The sequence below is a fragment of the Felis catus genome, chromosome B4, assembly GCF_018350175.1.
Source record: "Felis catus isolate Fca126 chromosome B4, F.catus_Fca126_mat1.0, whole genome shotgun sequence".
NCBI classification, from domain to species: domain Eukaryota; kingdom Metazoa; phylum Chordata; class Mammalia; order Carnivora; family Felidae; genus Felis; species Felis catus.
In genome coordinates this window covers 87,430,710-87,448,522 of record NC_058374.1, presented here as the reverse complement: position 1 = coordinate 87,448,522, position 17,813 = coordinate 87,430,710, and the positions used below count along the sequence as shown (strand labels likewise).

The window sequence follows — 17,813 nt, the reverse complement described above, 5'->3', positions numbered from 1 at the left end:
TTCTCTGAGACTCCAGAACGTTTCCAAGAGCTGTACTAGCTTTGCCTTAATCACTCACAATGGATGAATTGCCAGGAGCTGTTTGTCTATTTTTACAATGGGTCCTATTTGCCTCGATGAGAAATGGTTGCTGTGTTCTGTTGAGAATGTCTTCAAGGATGGTGTAATGATTAAGAAACTGGTCTCTGGAGTCAGATTACTTGGATTCATTTCCCTAATCTGCCACTTATTAGCTGGTGGCCTTTAACAAGTTACTTAATAGCTGTGTTCCTCAGTTTGCACATCTGTGAGATAGGGACAATAGTATACCCACCACATAGGGTCCCTGTCTGGAATAAATAAGTTAATATTTGTAAAGCACTCAACATAGTTCCTATTTAAGGGTAAGGGCTATATGTACTTGTTAAGTAAAATACATTAAACAATAAAGTTAATAGGTGTATAAAATGAGCCAGCTTTTCAGAACTCAAACATGAACATTATATTCCAAGTTGTCAATCTGATTAAGTACTAATGTAGAGTTATCTCAAGTCTTCCCTTACCGCCTCCATACATATATGTGGGCTTTCAAAAGCAAACATTCTTCCAAGGTTGTTCTGTGCACCTATTCTCTTTTGGATTAGCTGCAAAGAGATCATGCTGGTAAGGGACCACAAAGAGGAAATATGTGGTTTCTAGTGTCTGTGATGGTAACAGGATCTGGGCCATTCCAGTTAGCTACCACAGATGCGCCTCATGGAAACTGTTGTGTTTATCAATTGTAAAGGCACCTTTGCTAGGCTTATGCTGCAGGAGCAGATACAGGTTTTCCTTTACAGCCACTAGACCATGGCTCTTCAGCAACATCTCTTCAGGGACTTATCAGAAGCTACCACATGAAGGTGGCATTTTTTTCCCCCTGAACACTGCAATTATTGTCATTTACTCAACTGGTATTTCTATATCCATTTGTATATTTCAAAGACCGTCTCACCAAAAAAGTTTCCCTTTATAGTCAAAATGTTTTCTTAACCTGAAAGAAATGTTATGCTAGGGTTTATGTGCTAGGTTTGTGGGTTATTCTTTTCTCTTCTTCATGTTAAGGTTTTTGTATTTGTTTGCCTATGGCAATTTAAGATGAAGTTAGCGTGGAGTAGTTGGTACAGCAGTAAAGGACTGCTTTATGGAATCCTGAGCCACTCTTGCCCATTTTGCTGTTACTAATACAACATTAATGTTCTTACTAAATCACAAAAACAGCAAGTAGAAGCTGATGCTGAAAGTGTTTATAGATATTCAGCAATTAGCAGAAGCTAATAATTCCTATTTATGGAATAACAAATAAAACCTAAGTGATTTTTTTTAACCTCAGTACATTTCCAACAAAATGTGTTATATATAAGTTTCTACTCTTAGAAAATAACAAAAGTTGTGTTAGACCTCATGTGCATAATATACCCTCCTTATAATTTATCCTGACTCTAGCATAACCTTTGAAAATAAAGCAGACTTTGCACAGGAAATTTATAGCTTTGGAAAGGACATAGTATCAGAGAGCCAGAAATACATCCATACTTAATGTCTTATTATAGAATAAGATTTCATATTTTATAATGACAATGGGATACTGAAAATGTTGTTAAGTATACAAACTTACATTTCTGAAAATATTTATTTCAAGGTACTGTTTATGTTTAAAAGTTAGTATTTATTGTATTCTTATTATAGGTATTATTTCATTTAATCTTCATAGTAGTATGATGAGACAGGGACAATCTCCATGTATAGGAAAGGAAACAGTTTTTTTGTAGTGAAATAACAGCGCCGCACACTTAAGATACTGAAGTCAGAGCCAGCCATGGCTGGAGGATGCTCTTAACCCATGCTCTTAACCATTACTTGTAATTACTGCTTGCCTGATTCTCTGAAAGTCTTAAATTCATTATTATTTTTTTAATATCATCAGTAGGTGAACTTTAAATAAACGTAGGACACACCACCTCTTGGCCAACTTTTAATTATTCATGGTCAAGAAAAGAAAAACAATGAGGGAAATTGAAAATCCCAATGATCACTTTTCAATTTTACTCAAGATTAGAAAGATGCCATTAAAATATTTTTCATTATGGTGCAATAGAAATAACAAAAATATCTAGTAAGCGAACCTCATACTTAAGGGAGTATTAGTGTTTTAAAATAGATCTAGATTTTGTAAGAAGCTTCTTTTGACCTCTTTGTTAAAATGAATCTTCTATCTCAAAGGTAATAGTGTGTGCCATGGCTTTAATTTGATTCTGAGTTCATGACCTTGGATTACAATAGTAACTGATAATATTATAGTCAGTCTTTCACATTACAACCTCAATGTCTCATTTTTATGATGGAAAAGTTGAAGAAGTTAGTACAGAGCTATATCTAGGAACCCTTCCTCAATGCCAGGCTTAAAAATTTATTACCAACTTGATGTGATTTAATAGATTTCAGAAATGTTTTATGCTTCAAAAAATGTTCCCCTTTTTGCAACCACAGTGGCTTAAATTCCCGTATTAAAGAATCATTCATTCGTAGCTTTAAGATTTCAACATTCAGTAGTTGTTTACTAAAATTCAAATTTCCACAGTAAAGATGAGTACTCTATATGAATGAAGATATAACTTATTGTCCATAATAGGACATATTTCCAAGATAAGCTCAACAGAAAGTCAGGACAACAGGTGTAAAGAAGGACTACTCCTCAAACTGGAAAATATATCCCAAGTGTATCCCTACTACTTATTATATGTTCAATTAATATTAGTCAAATAAATTAATGGAAGAAACAGGTATGCAGTACCTATTTTAGTAGGTTTGAAGTCCCAGAATGAGGATCTCAGTCCCTAGACTATCACTGCTTAGATGCATCTTCCAGAAGTTTTGCTTAATTTTTCTGAACTTCAGTGTTTTCAACTGTAAATTGGAGATAACAGTCATTAATAACAAGGCCTAATAACTGTAAGTAGTAAATGGGGATAATCTCAAAGAATAATTCTGAGGGTTACAAGGGAACATAAATGTGCACCAAGTTGTCTATTGATTCTAGCAATTATGATCTGAAAGGTGGAGGCAAAGGAAAGGGTGAGGAAGGTTCCAGGTTTCCATGAGGAGAAGGATCAGCTGTCTTTGGCATTCTAGTCTAGACCAGAAAATGGAGTCTGTTGCCTTTCACTAAGCAAAAATCAACTCTTTGCCTTCTAAAACACTAGCCTCTAGGGGTGCCTGGTGGTTCAGTCCATTAATTGGTTATTGTTATTTGTTACTTCTACTGTTATTGTTATTTGTTATTTGTTATTTCTACTCTTGATTTAGACTCATGTTTGTGAGATTGAGCCCTACATCAGGCTCCATGTAGGCGTGGAGCCTGCTTAAGATTCTCTCCCTCCCTCCCTCTGCCCCTTCCTCGTTTGCACACACTTGCTATCTCTCTCTTTCAAAAACAAAACAAAACAAAACAAACAAACAAAACCAACCTTCTAGCCTCTATATTTGAAAAAAGAAATAGGGGGAGGGGTGAGGCATCCTAAACTACATAGAGTATATAATCAGTATATAAGAAAGAGAGATTGAATTCACATTAGTTATTTTGGAAGTGAATCAATCATTGTGAAGTTTGTTTACTTTGTTCCATTATAAGAAATTTGTTGGTATTTCATTTGTAACACCATACCTGATGTCAAGTGAGCATGTAATACTTAGGTGTAGGATAATTGTCACCACGGAATATTTCATGAGAAAATTTTCCTGACAGTGTTAAGCAGCAGTATGGAAATTACTCAAGAGAGAATTGCATTTAAAAAAATTAGGATAATTTCTAACTGAAATGTTAACTGTAATGAGTATGCTGGAATCAACCTTGATGTATCTATTTGGACATTTTCCACATCCCAAGTGGTTAGTCTAATACCAATTAAAGCATCACACATTGCTATTATCTTCTTGCATCATTATTTTCATGAATTAATTTTGTTTTAAAAATCAGACCTTTTCCAAATGAGAATAAATTTAAATATCCAAGGTGCAAATGTGAAACCGATGTCAGGACCCATGCATATCTATAATTTCAAATTCTAAAACCACAGAATCATGGGAATAATCCTAAAAAAAATAAAAAATGGAGGAACTGACCTTTGGGGTCACCTCATTGTTCCCCTAGCTATTCACAGAGAATCCAAATAGTAGCCCCAGGTGTCCTTCTCCTGAAATTATGTATCACTTTCCTCTTACCTTCATTCATTCGTTTTTTCATTTATCCATCCACCCACCCATCCATCATTTCAGTCTTTCATTTGACAAATATTAGGCATTATTTATGTGCCTAGAACGCTGCTTAGCACTGAGGAAACAAAATGTATGCTGAATATCTTTTTTTCTACTATATCATAGCTTAGTGCGAGAAACAGAGATTACTAAATAATCATAATATGATGAGATATGTCTTATAAAAGATGTATGGACAAAGTGCTGACTGGATGAATCACAAAAGGCTTATGAATTATGAAGTGGTAACATTGCTTCTGAGGTTTGAAAGAAGAGATTTCTGGCAAAGGTAAAAATGTATAAAAATAAGGAGATATGAATGGGCATATCAAGTCCTGTGAGTATTAAATAGTTAGTTATGACTAGAGATGAGCCTGTTTGTCTCTGAAGGATTGGGAAGATGGAGAGATGAGGGTAGGTGGATTGATATGAAGCTCCTATAAATTTCCTCCAGCTTCATCCTTTATAACAAGTGTCTATGGCAAGTCATGACACTGACCCACTTTATGACTGCATTGGCTCTGACCTGTGTGGATAAAATCAAGTACTCATGATGACCCGAACTCAAACGTTCTGTTATTTCTCAGGCCATCATTTTAGTCTTCCATTTTCCATTCAGGTAGGGAGAGATCTAGGTGTGACGAGGGTAAGGGGTTGGTTCTCATTACTCAAATATTCCTTTTTTTTTTTTTTTCAAAATTGGGAGACATGTTTCTTTTTATTATTATTATTATTTTTTTTAATGTTTATTTATTTTTGAGACAGAGAGACACAGAGCATGAATGGGGGAGGGGCAGGGAGAGAGGGAGACACAGAATCAGAAGCAGGCTCCAGGCTCTGAGCCATCAGCCCAGAGCCCGACGCGGGGCTCGAACTCACGAACCGTGAGATCGTGACCTGAGCTGAAGTCAGACGCTCAACCGACTGAGCCACCCAGGCGCCCCGACATATTTCTATATTATAACATTATTAATTTTTTCTCGTGCTATTGGTTTTAACTATCCTGAACTCTCAAATTTATGTAGGAAATGTTTTACTTCTGGTTCATATTACCAAAACCTTCTATTGTCTGATTCTAAATTGTTAGCCACTCCTTCATAGGATTTTTATTATTTATTATTGTTATTCATGTTATACTCTCAAATATTTGAAATTCAAATAGTAGATGTTTGATATCTCTGGAGTAGCTTGGGAAAGAGATTATAAAGCAAACCTTTGCAAGTCTATATCTGTAAAATGTCATGGATCCCATTCAGACTGTTAATGAGGATTACACAGTTGATCAGCAGAGAATAACAAAGCTGGCTTGTGAATGCCTATGGGTGGCTAGACCTATACATTGGTTAAATGACCTGGCCCCATTTATCAACATTAAATTGTGTACAATTTAGGTTCATGCTTTAGCAAAATCACAAATTACCGTAGACATGGCTGTTCAGGAAAGATCATGAATATTAAATCTTTGAACTGTGATTGAATATTACTACATAATACTATTTGCATAGTTCTCTTACCCTTTTATGTTAAAATGATGGTGTACTAATTTCTATATACTTTCTCCCTTGACTTTAATGAACTTTTTAATTAAGTTTGTGCAGAACGCTTCTCAAAATATTCACAAGAAATTCTTGCTATTTTTGTATCAATTTCTCATAAAAGCTTTTTTATTTTAGGTCCCGTTTATGAGTATCTTTCTGAAATTAAAAAAAATGTTCTATGAGTTCGTGATCCTCTATGAGGGATGCAAACCTATCTCCATTGTGAACTTTTATGGACGTAAAAGAAGTTATTGTCTCACTGTCCCTTTATGTTTGTTGAAATGTTCCTTTCTCCCAGGTTTGCTTCCTATAATAATCTGTTGAACAGTGGAGTACCTGACATGTGTTTGTTCCTTAGGCAAACGTGTAAAACTCTTCAAGTTCGAATGGAGAAGTAGAAAGAGAAGGTTTCTGCTGTGCCTGATGACAATTTTTTATTTTTCCACACTCAAAAATATTCTGGCTCCACGTTGGAGCACTAGTGTGGCGAATCCTAGTGTTGGTCGGATTCTAAGGAAGGGACAGAAGTTTCGTTGAGGAGTAAAGATTCAAAACATCTCCCGAAATGAGCTCTCGTCTTGGTTTATTTCTCACAGAGCAGGTGTGTACACTGTGTTGCAGGATTAACTGTAACCTAATCTTTCTTATAGTTACCATTAGCATTCCAGATGCTCCTGATTTCAGGGTGAAAGATGAACTTGGGATAGCTTTAGGGGTCAGAAACCAAAGAACTGTCTCAGTATTCAGTAAAGAAAGGCATTGAACTATCTCCTATAGAAATAAGGAGGGGGCATCGCTCTTTGAACTATTATGAGGCCCACCAATTAAACAACCCTGCCACAAGGAGGTGAACCCAGTATTGTCACCTACAGTGGCCCTGCCATTGACATTGTTTTTCCAAGCATAGGAAATGGATAATAAAAACTTTGGGTGTACTAGTGGACCTCTGTCAGTGTTCAACCTGCCTGTTAATGTAGAAGTTAACATGAAAAGTACTGAGCCCAAATGAAGATAATATTCTTACTAAATGGTCCAATCCTTACATAAATTGCTCTATAATTGAATCAGCTATGTCAAATTAGCATCTAAGCTATTAGAAGTAGCTAAAGATTCATATTTTGATCAACTTTGAGATTTTGAAACTTCTGATATGTGACTATTATTCTTAAAAGAAAAAAAAAAGGGGGGCGCCTGGGTGGCGCAATCGGTTAAGCGTCCGGCTTCAGCCAGGTCACGATCTCACGGTCCATGAGTTCGAGTCCCGCGTCAGGCTCTGGGCTGATGGCTCAGAGCCTGGAGCCTGTTTCCGATTCTGTGTCTCCCTCTCTCTCTGCCCCTCCCCCATTCATGCTCTGTCTCTCTCTGTCCCAAAAATAAATAAACGTTGAAAAAAAATGTTTAAAATAAAAAAAGAAAAAAAAAAGAAAAAAAAAAAAAAGAAACCCAGGGAAGAATATAACTGAGGAAAAAGAAGGGAAGAGGCAAAAGCACCTGACATATTAAACATCACTGACTATATTACCCTGTTTGTCAGAAAATACATTCTAGGTTTGGAAGTTACAGACAGCAAATTTTTTTCCAAGATCTGCCACATATGGAAGGATAATTTCTAATGTAATATTATGGAAAAGGACAGGGCTGGGGAGGAGGGCGAATGTGCTACTTCAGGCATGGTACCAGCTTGGTACACGTTGCACCAAGTTCTTCTCCAGGTGACAACATCTTCTTTACTCAGACAGGTATCTCAAGGAAAGAGCCATTTGCATTTATAACTCAAACCATCCAGGAAGCTCAGAGAAAATGTTGTTCTTGGTGATCTCTAGGCTATCAAGTTTTAGCCCTTCTCCCCTACCCACTTCTCTTAAATTCACCTTTTGAGCACAATTTGTACTGTGTACCTTCTGCCAGCCCTCATATGCAGTGAAGCTGAAACTCTTGAGAAGTGAGATCCTTGAACAGATTTAAAATTTTAAAGTAAGGCTTTATGTCAGAAAGTGGATAAAAACTATCAATTCAAATGACTCCTTCATAAATTAGAGGTGAGTCTAAAAAACGAACCCAGTATCAAATTTAGCAGGTAAAGTACCTTCCGATTGAGTTCATAATCTCCACTGTCTCTAAAAATGTGGGAACTCTGCTGGTATATGGAATATTTTTTTAAGTCTATTCAGATTTCCTTCAAGTATTCACAATAATTGTTTTCCTCTTTTAAGGACTTTTGAATGTTTCTGAGAGAAAAATAACTGGATCCCATTATCCTGTTGTCTTTCAGAATTATCTTCATTTTGGGGGTCATTTTCCACCTGGAATAAATCCAAGTTGGGTACAGGAGCCAGGAGAAGGAAAGTCTTAAATTTCCTTGATGTCCCAGAGGAATTTATTAACTATCCAAAGAGAAATCAGGCAATGTTTTGTTTTGCTAGCAGTGAATGTCATCCAGGCAGTATCAGTCGACCTGCTTCTGAGGAGATGAATGTGCATAAATGGCAGTGCAAACAGTCATCTGCTTTCATGAGTCACGTAGAAGAGTTCATGGCAGGCGCACTGTACAGCTTTCAAAGTTCCAAGAAATAGGGCAGGTCCATCTGTTCAAAAGATTCATTTCCAGTCAAGATCTTCATTTACACAGCATAGGAAGCTGAAAGCCAGTGACAGATGTTGTGTTTGTGGTAAAAGCTTACTAGTTCTGCATTCTAATATAATGAATAGGCTTCTTAGAAAAATGAACTCTACACAGTGGTTGTACCACCAGTGAATTTAGGTAATCAGAATAAAGGTTAATCCCATATGGAATCAGTGCTTCTTAAGAAAAGTCTTAGTAGTTTGGGGATAGAAGGGAATTAGAAGCTCACTTAGTCCGACAGACTGAGCTGACAGATATAAGCCCTGGAGATTCTGAGATTTTTAAGTGGCTTGTCCAGTGTTCTAAGACTAGCAGGTAGTAACACTAGTATAAAACTTTTGTCAGAATAAGGCCATGTCTCCTCAGTTATGTTTGGTGCTTTGCTTCTCTCCAGAAGTCTGGTTAGATTATATGCCATCTTCTGCTTCCACACTGGTACCCACATGTGTTATACCTAAATATAACCAGCTAGCTAGGGCAGTGCTCTGTGCTGTCTGCAATGACTCCCAAACATCCAAAGCTGTTAGATTTTTTGAGAATTTATAGGACAGATAACAAAGTCATTTAGTAGAAATACTGACCCTAGCTGAACTATTATACAGATGGCTTTTGGTGCCTCAAATGTTAAATGTTCAGGCCAAACCAGCACCAGACATTCTTAGGAGGGAAAATTAAACTGTGGCATGAAAATCCAACAGTTTTCATGGCTATAGGAATCACCTCCATTGCCAAGAAAGTAAAATACAGCCTTAGTTTTTTTTATAGGTGGGTGTAATTATAAAGATGATTCATATGTCATTGCCTTATAGGGCCTCATCAATACCTAAAAGCTGCCTGTTCAGCTTGCTCTTGAATGATTATCCTAGACAGACAGGTGTCTTTCATTTTGTAATACCTCAGTATATAAGGTGCTTTAAGATAGGACAAGTGCATTCATGTACAGTTACGACCAGCTCAATGGCAGCTTTTCTCTAGTTTAAATGAGAAAACCTGCTTCTGCGGAGTGATGATGTTTTAATTGCACATTCTGTACACAAAAAGTAAGGGAAGAGCTTAATTCATGTACTTGTAAGAGCTACATTAAAAAAATACATTTGCAGTGAAGCAGCAATGATGTTCCACGCAAGGGAAAGTTCATTCAAATCAGCTTTTAGGATTATAAAGGTATCTAGCTTTCCATTTACTCTTATCAAATAAGTTACATTTATTTATCGGAATGTGAGTTTGACATGGTGCCTATTGTGATGTTATTTAAGTAGCTGTATTATGAAGACTGGACATGTGCTCCACTTAAACCTGCCACCTCCTTTTGGAAATATCACCACATATTTCTTTCTTACTTACTAAATATTTGTTCTGTATGCAAAGTCTCATGCAAAAGACAAAGTAAGAATAAAAAAGAATGGAATTATGTGTCTATAAAGACTAGTGATGTATGATCAGAAATAATCAGGAACAAAAACTAGGAATTCATTGCATTCAGATACCTAGAAGTGTGTGTGTGTGTGTGTGTGTGTGTGTGTATGAATAATAGTTACCATTTACATAGAGTTTATTATGTGCCTAGCATTGTTCTAAGCACTTGGCCTATTATTTGCTCCTCAGATCATACAACCTTATGATATAGGTCCCTGTTTTACTCAAGGTCACACACTGAATTATCAGAAGAACTAAGCACTGAACCTAGGAAGCATAGCCTCAGGTACATTCTTTTAAACCGCTCCTCTGTATCATCTCATCTGAAAAGATAGTCTCACTCCCAAAGCAGGCTAAAAGGTCGTGTTCCCTTCTTTATATGACTTTTATGATTAGAAGAATATGAAATGAATAATTGCAAGATCAGTTTCTAGAAGACACGGAAAATTAACTTGAAATCAATACTTACAGAGAAATAAGCAGTATTGCCCCCTCCAATAGTTATCCTATGTATCATCTTTTGTGTCGTGTTTGGGAATTATGACTACTGCCACCTGTTACAATTTAAAAAGCATTTACCTGGAGACTTTCAAGGGATTGTCTTATTTAACCACAATAGCAAATGTATGAAGCCTGATGATAATACAATTCTCGTATTACATTCCGGGAGACTAAGGCTCAGGGAATTCAAATAACTTCTTCAGCCCCAAAATGTGAGAAATTGCTAAGGCAGAGATCTGAACCTAGGCTGTGTGCCCACGGAGCCCACACTTTGTCATGCCTCTCACCATAGTGTGTTGTCTCCCCCTGACAATGCAGGCGCAAGGCTTGAGTGGGAAAAAAAAAAGGAATTACAGACTCCATGAATATAATTATTTTAAGAACTTTATAAAATCATCTTTTACACAGGGGACAGGATAGATTCTTGAATTTCCTTTTTAGCCTTTTAATTTATCTTGAAGATAGGCCGAGGATACTTCATAATGTTCAAAACATAAAATAGAAACAGTATAAAATAGTTGACTTCACTTAATTTCACACTTAACTAATGTTATATATGCTATTACCTGGTTTTATTTTCTCTAATTGGTGAACAGATATAAGGATGTGATTTTATTTTATTTTATTTTAATTTTTTTTTCAACGTTTATTTATTTTTGGGACAGAGAGAGACAGAGAGAGACAGAGCATGAACGGGGGAGGGGCAGAGAGAGAGGGAGACACAGAATCGGAAACAGGCTCCAGGCTCCGAGCCATCAGCCCAGAGCCTGACGCGGGGCTCGAACTCACGGACCGCGAGATCGTGACCTGGCTGAAGTCGGACGCTTAACCGACTGTGCCACCCAGGCGCCCCATGGATGTGATTTTAGCATACGTTTTTGAGAAACCTAATCAATATTCTATAAGAGATTTGTTAGGTTGGGAGAGATAAATGGATGCGTTAAAAAGGGGGTAGTTCTTAAAGAATTAATTTGTTAAATGTTAGTAGGTGAGTTTCATCCTGGTGGATCATTATCAAGATAGCTTTGTGCTTGTGACTAGAAAAACTGCCATTATTATTATTATTATTAGCCTTTTGCATGTGTTCAACTGTTAAGTAGTTTCTCTTGCTGAATTGGCCGATGTGCAGCACACACAAATAAGACTTACATAAAAAGAAACAGCTTTGTGAAACAATGCCTTTGGAAAGCAAATTCACTGAGGTAGTGATTAAAGCCTATAAAGCTCAAGGCACAACTATAATGACTGTAGGACCATGTCACTCCCTCATACAGTATTTTATATCTATTGCTCTCAGAACCAAAAGACAGCACATTCATGGTAGCAAATGCTATTTCCTATCCTGTAAGGATGGTTTTCTAACAACCTCCTGCTTTTAGTTACTGGTAACTTGCTGAAAATCTTCTTGACCAGCTAAAACATTTTACTGAAAATCTTCTTGACCACCTAAAACTTTTTACTCTTTGGCCTCTTCCAAAAGATACAGCTTGAGTGAAAAGAGAGCAATATTTGAGTTCTGAAAATAAGGCGATACTTAATGTAGTGTATTAAAAATTAATTTTAAATGAAAGCAACATTTTTAAATGTTAGATTGCATAAATATTGCTTAAACAACCCTTGCATATCAGGAAGTTCTAGTTTATAGTCTACAAAGGGTAGAATGGCACTTGTTTCCCAACTAGTCCGCCAGAACTTTGACTTGAGTAACTTGCACTTGTTTAAGAAGCACATTAAATTGTGAAGGGTTGACTTGTTTGTTACATTTTAGACAGTTTCATTTTTAAGTATTATTGGGTCTTGCATATTAGGCAATTAAAATTGATAATGCACCTATATTCAAAATCATCTTTATGTTTTTAAATCTTTGGTTTTGCCATTTCATTTGGTACAAATCTGGAGGGTATCAAGGAGGGTGCTGATACATGCTCACACAGGTTCATATTTATATTACGTTGAAAAGAACAATTAGCCTTTGTTTGAATTCTGTAGGAATTCTCTAATTTGACTGAATGTCTATTAATGTGACCCTTTCATTGTGCTTTTAGTGCATTAAAAAAAAACAAACTTTCATTGTACTACTCCAGAGTTGGCAAAGCTAGGTGTTTTCTTCCTTTCTTTCTCACTCACTCTCACTTTCTTTGTTTTTTGGGTGGGGGGGGGAGGGGAGAGGTGGTGGAGAGAGAGAGAATCCCAAGCAGGCTTCATGCCCATCATGGAGCTGATGAGAGGCTGGATCTCACAACCATGAGATTATGACCTGAACTGAGATCAAGAGTTGAATGCTCAACTGACTGAACCATCCAGGTGCTCAGAGCTAGGTGTTTTCATAGACATTATGCTATTTGATCTGCACAGCAACCTTTTTACATAGGGGAAAACTGAGGGGCCCAGAGGTAGCATGACACATCCACTGTGACTGCTATTATTGCCACACTGACCTTATTGTAGAACTCCACAGGCCAAACCACAATTTTTGGATCAGAGTAATCTACAAAAATTAAATCTATAATTTTTTTTAAATATTTATTTTTGAGAGTGAAAGAGACAGAGTGTGAGCAGGGGAGGGGCAGAGAGAGAGGGAGACACAGAATCCCAAGCAGGCTCCAGGCTCAGAGCCCAATGGCAGGGCTCGAACCTATGAGGTGTGAGATCATGACCTGAGCTGAAGTTAGATACTTAACCGATTGAGCCACCCAGACACCCCTACAAAGACTGAATCTAAAACAGTCCACTTAAGCCCTATCTTCATCTCATAAAATGTGCTAGGATATTTTTAGGATTAATAACATAGGAGTATTGTGTAAAACTGGGGTGAGAAAAAATCGTTTTAATCAGGTTTCAGTCTATGCTTATTTAGATCATTCTTTTAGTTGCGTTTAAATTTTCACTTTCTAGCAATTATTTTAGCTGATAGAAACAATAAAATGTATATTTATGATATTCTTAGGATATGGATTGTATACACACACACACACACACACACACACACAAGTATATATACATATATGTCTATGTGTACACATATAGGTTTATTGAGATGGAGGAAAAATTTGTTCCAGGTACATAGACCTTTGGTGTCGTACTGTAAACTTGAGTGTCTATTTTTAAAAGAATGTGAAAATAAAGCTTTAACATATAAATAGTTGAGAGAATCACTCCCCAGCTTTATATAACCTAGTAGGTTAAAATGCTTAGCTTGGAATGAAGATAGAAGAATGCATTTACCATACCCATGAAGAGATTACTTGTAACCAGGGCTTGAAATGATGTAGGAGGTCAGGCCACTTGCTCTCATGGATTCACCGCACCATGTCCCTCCAGATGCCTGTTCTGAATCTCTGCTGAGGCTAACCTTTTGGTTTCCTCTCAGTCCCTCTCTTTCTCAATTCCTCTCTTTTCCTGGCACTAGTTTGGAAATATAATCCCTTGTTATGCTTTATAATTCTTCCTACTAAGAGGAGAATCTTCAGAAAAGGCAAGTGGCAATCTTGCTCAGGCAATGGCAATCAAAGACTCTGGTAAATCAGTGTTTATCAAGAGAGTCTGTCATGAAGTTTCTGTGTTTTTCACAATGATCAGTTATCTCTCCATTAATGTCTGTAGAGACATTTATATTTACTTTCCATGTTGTTCTTAACACTAACACTCAAATTGGGAGCTATTCACAGAACTTTTGTAAAGTGACCAACTAAGTGGAAGACAAACTGATCATGAGATTGCTGCTCTACCTAAGATAGCCCCTGCTCCCAGCATCTCTAGATGTCAGCAGGCCCTTTCTGTGTTTGTATCCTTCCATCCTCAGTTCAGTTCCTTCCATAGTTCCTCTGTGCATGGGATCATGTAGTTTTAAATATGTAAGCAGATGCTCCTTCCTTGGGAAAGACAGCTGACCAGAGAGACACAAATAAGATGACTGCCTCTATGCAGAAAATACTTTTTTGAATTTTATATCTTCTTTTTGTAGTGTAATTGGAGACTAGCCATGGTAGAGCCATCGCTAGATTATTTTGCTTACTGTTTCTCTTTTTCATAGTTGCTCAAAAAAACAACAAAACAAAAAAAAGTTTTTCTATAAATGTCTTATGAAAGGATGAGTAATTATGTAATTTAATGGAATAAAACCAAAGTATCCACAGTAATTTCCAAGGATTCACTTTTTGTTGTAACTATTGCTTAAAAAGAACAACTATGAAACTCTAAGTACCTTGATATTAGAGTGTGCCTGGAAGTTCACTGACACAGCAGAAATCTGTCTCTTTCTCCATGTCCATCTATCATCCACATCTATGCGTATATAGAAAGATAGAGGTATCAGGAATTCTAGATGTTTATTATGTTGTGAAAAGCCAGTGTGGATCTCCCTCAGTAATATTTATAACAGCATTCATACAACTCTAATCAAATTTTTGAGAATTTTTGACACCTTTAAAACTTGGTAAAACAGGTGCGTAATCATTGTTTTTCTCCCCAGGTGTTCCTTTTCTCTTCATTAAAGAGTTAATTTTTCTGAAACATAATTGAGTCAAATAAACACCCATGTTTTAAACTATTTTAAGAATGGATTTTATGGAGACGAGGCCCAAGGACTGTATGTGGTCTGATTGTACTCCTGTGAACAAAGGCCTTTCTTTACTGAGGCCTAGCATAATGTGTTTATGATCTCTGGATTATGTCTTCCAAGAAGACATATGAAGACATATGAAGATTCCAGAATCATTCTTTGGACTTGAGATGGGTAACAAGACCAGTTAAGATCTTCCTGGTCACAGTTGCAGTCATTTGGATAGTTGTGCAAGTGGCTCTAAAAATATTGTGAGATGATAAATAGAAATGATGTATTTTTATAAGGTGGCAACACCTGAGTATGGTAGCCTTTAAAATTTTAACATTTTATTTGATAAAGTAAATACCACCATTTTGAGTTCTCTATTAATTTCTAATACTAACTTGTGTTTGGAGTTTTAAGATTATAGCCTTGTTATAAAATGATTATATTTTCTTCTTCCTTTGTAGGTAACCCATTAACCAAGGATAAATCAATCAAGTGATCCTCAAGCCTGATTACATTCAACATATGCACAGAAACTTAATTCCTGAGGTGATCTTGAAGGGAGATTTTTATACCGCTCACAAGAGGCACTCCAGAGCTATATTTCCAAGGGATTTCATGGCTCATAATCAGCCTCTTCTTGAAACCAAGACTTTAAAAAAGTCTGACATGAACTTCTATGCCATGAAGATGTCAGATTTGAACTGTGTTCAACTTGTAAAATTGCACTTGCTAAAAGAATTTGAAGTTCCCATCTGAAGAGTTGGTGTTTCCAGGTGATGTCAGAGACACTCACTGTTTGGGTTTCTGGCTTCAAATAGGACTGCTTTTCTTGTTTCTGAAAGTTTGCCAAGTGCACCAGCCTTCTGCCATGGATGTGTTCCTGGGTCCGGTCCTGTGTTCACTGGCTAGTGGGAATGCACCCAGCTTTATTGATATTTCCTTTGCAAACTTCTCCTTTGGCATGGTGTAGACTGAGACGATTTTATTTGTATCCTAATCTTGGAGCTCTGAAAGCCTACATGTTTTAACATCTTAAAGTTGCTTTTGTTAAAGGAATGGAAATATATATCCATTGATAATAATTATTGTTGGCAAGTAATAGTTATCTGAATACATCAATCATATAAGAATGTATAGACAAGCTGACATGTTTCCCCAAGGCTAACATTCTACTGCAGCTCTCTGTCAGTCAAATAGGTAATAGTTAGAACTGAATTTCCATTTTCATTATATACTATTTTGTACTTCTAGAGTACTCTCCCTTTCGTTTTTTTTTTTTTAAGTGGGCTTTTTCTTTCATGTTTGTGTTTACTTTTTTCCTTCACAGAAATCAGCAGTGAGCAGTCAAATATGTAGGTAGCCTTCAGTTTCAAAAAATTGCCAGGGATGCATGTGGATATCTGATTTCTTAGCTTGAGTGTTACTCACTTAGATTTCTTCTAGTAATTTTTTTTAACTCTACTTTCTATCATTTTAATAGACTGCCCCTTGCTCGCTCCCAATGACTGTTTGAATGCTTATATATTTGTTCAGTCTGTTAATAGAATTATTCATTTTCCTTGGTATCAAATTTATAAATATTTGCTTATAGTTGTCCCATTCAAACAATTTCTTAGGTCAGTTTCTGTCCACATTTTTGTAGTCATTTTAACATTTCTGTTTTTCAGTTCTACAGGAAAGTCTTACAAATATTTATAAAGGCCTTAAACATGTATGTACTTTTTCCTAAGTTATTACAGAATGTATAATTTTATACTACATTTGTTTCATTTGTTATGTGAAGGAAGAATTGAAATCTCATAGCCATTCTGTAATTGGGATGTAAAGGGAAAGACTTCTTTGCTTAGTCATCTTAGACTAATAGGAAGATACTCCAGAAACTGTCCTATTAGAAGTTCCATTATGTTAGAGAAGATATGAACATCTTTCATATTTTTAAAACTCACTGACATGGCCAACTAGTTATATGTTGGCTTCCCTGATGGGGGCTGACATACCTTGGAGAATTTTGGACTGTTAGTTGGTAACAAATTTCAAAGACCAATACATTTCCCAGAATGTCTCTGGGCATAAAAATTAAAAGTGTAAAATCTGTTCAAAATTAAATTTGTAAAGTACACTTTTGGCACTGAATCAAAAAGGACACTGCCCCACAAATCCATGGAATGAAATGACTTCTTCCCTCCCTTTTAATTATACATAAAATGAATTAGATGGTTCTGAGTGGATTTTACAATAGTTCAAGACTGTATGAAATCAGAAAGAAAGAACAGTTGTGCTGGAGTTTTTGCACCAATTATAATATCATTAATTTCTTTGGAACAGAGTTAGAAAACTATTTTATCTTAGAAATTATGAATTCGTCCTAGGTTTGTTTGAAATTGTAGATCATGCTTCTCGTTTTTTTAAATGCGTCCTTTAAAACAACACTGGAAATTCTGTATTATATACAAGTGTGACACATGCATATCAATAGAAAAAAATAAATGGAATTTCAATTATACTAACTAGATTATCCCCCATAGATTAATGTTGTGACTATTCAGAAAAGGTAAATAAAATTGGGATATAAAATGGACTCTCTTTCATGAGTTACATTTGGAGAATCTGTTTTCTGATTCTGTTTTATTTAAAAAAAACTTTTTTTAATGTTTATTGTTGAGAGGGGGAGGGGCAGAATCTGAGCAGGCTCCAGGTTCTGAGCTGTCGGTACAGAGCCTGATGTGGGGACTGAACTCATGAACCATTATTAGATCATGACCTGAGCCAAAGTCAAACGCTTAACCCACTGAGCCACACAGACTCCCCTTGAGTGTTTTATTTTAAAAGTCCTTCTGTTACTGTTCAGGAAAACCTCTGAATTAATGGGGAAGCTGACATAAATTTTTCAACCCCCTTTTGATAAAAATCT

The 17,813-nt window shown here is 36.3% G+C and overlaps 1 protein-coding gene across 5 annotated transcripts in view; it reads left to right on the top strand.

Moving 5' to 3' along the window:
• Nucleotides 1–17,480, top strand: part of TAFA2 (TAFA chemokine like family member 2) — a 514,179-nt gene extending 496,699 nt beyond the window's left edge. For 4 of the 5 annotated variants that reach the window (XM_045062009.1, XM_023257183.2, XM_019835164.2 and 1 more), the window contains one exon: nucleotides 15,364–17,480. In XM_045062009.1, coding sequence (XP_044917944.1) covers nucleotides 15,364–15,375 — 12 coding nt within the window. In that variant the 3' untranslated portion in view covers nucleotides 15,376–17,480. Of the gene's footprint in view, nucleotides 1–6,168; nucleotides 6,412–15,363 lie in introns of all 5 variants that reach the window. The other variant, XR_002159838.3, reaches the window with a different exon arrangement.
• The last annotated feature ends 333 nt before the right edge of the window (nucleotides 17,481–17,813 follow it).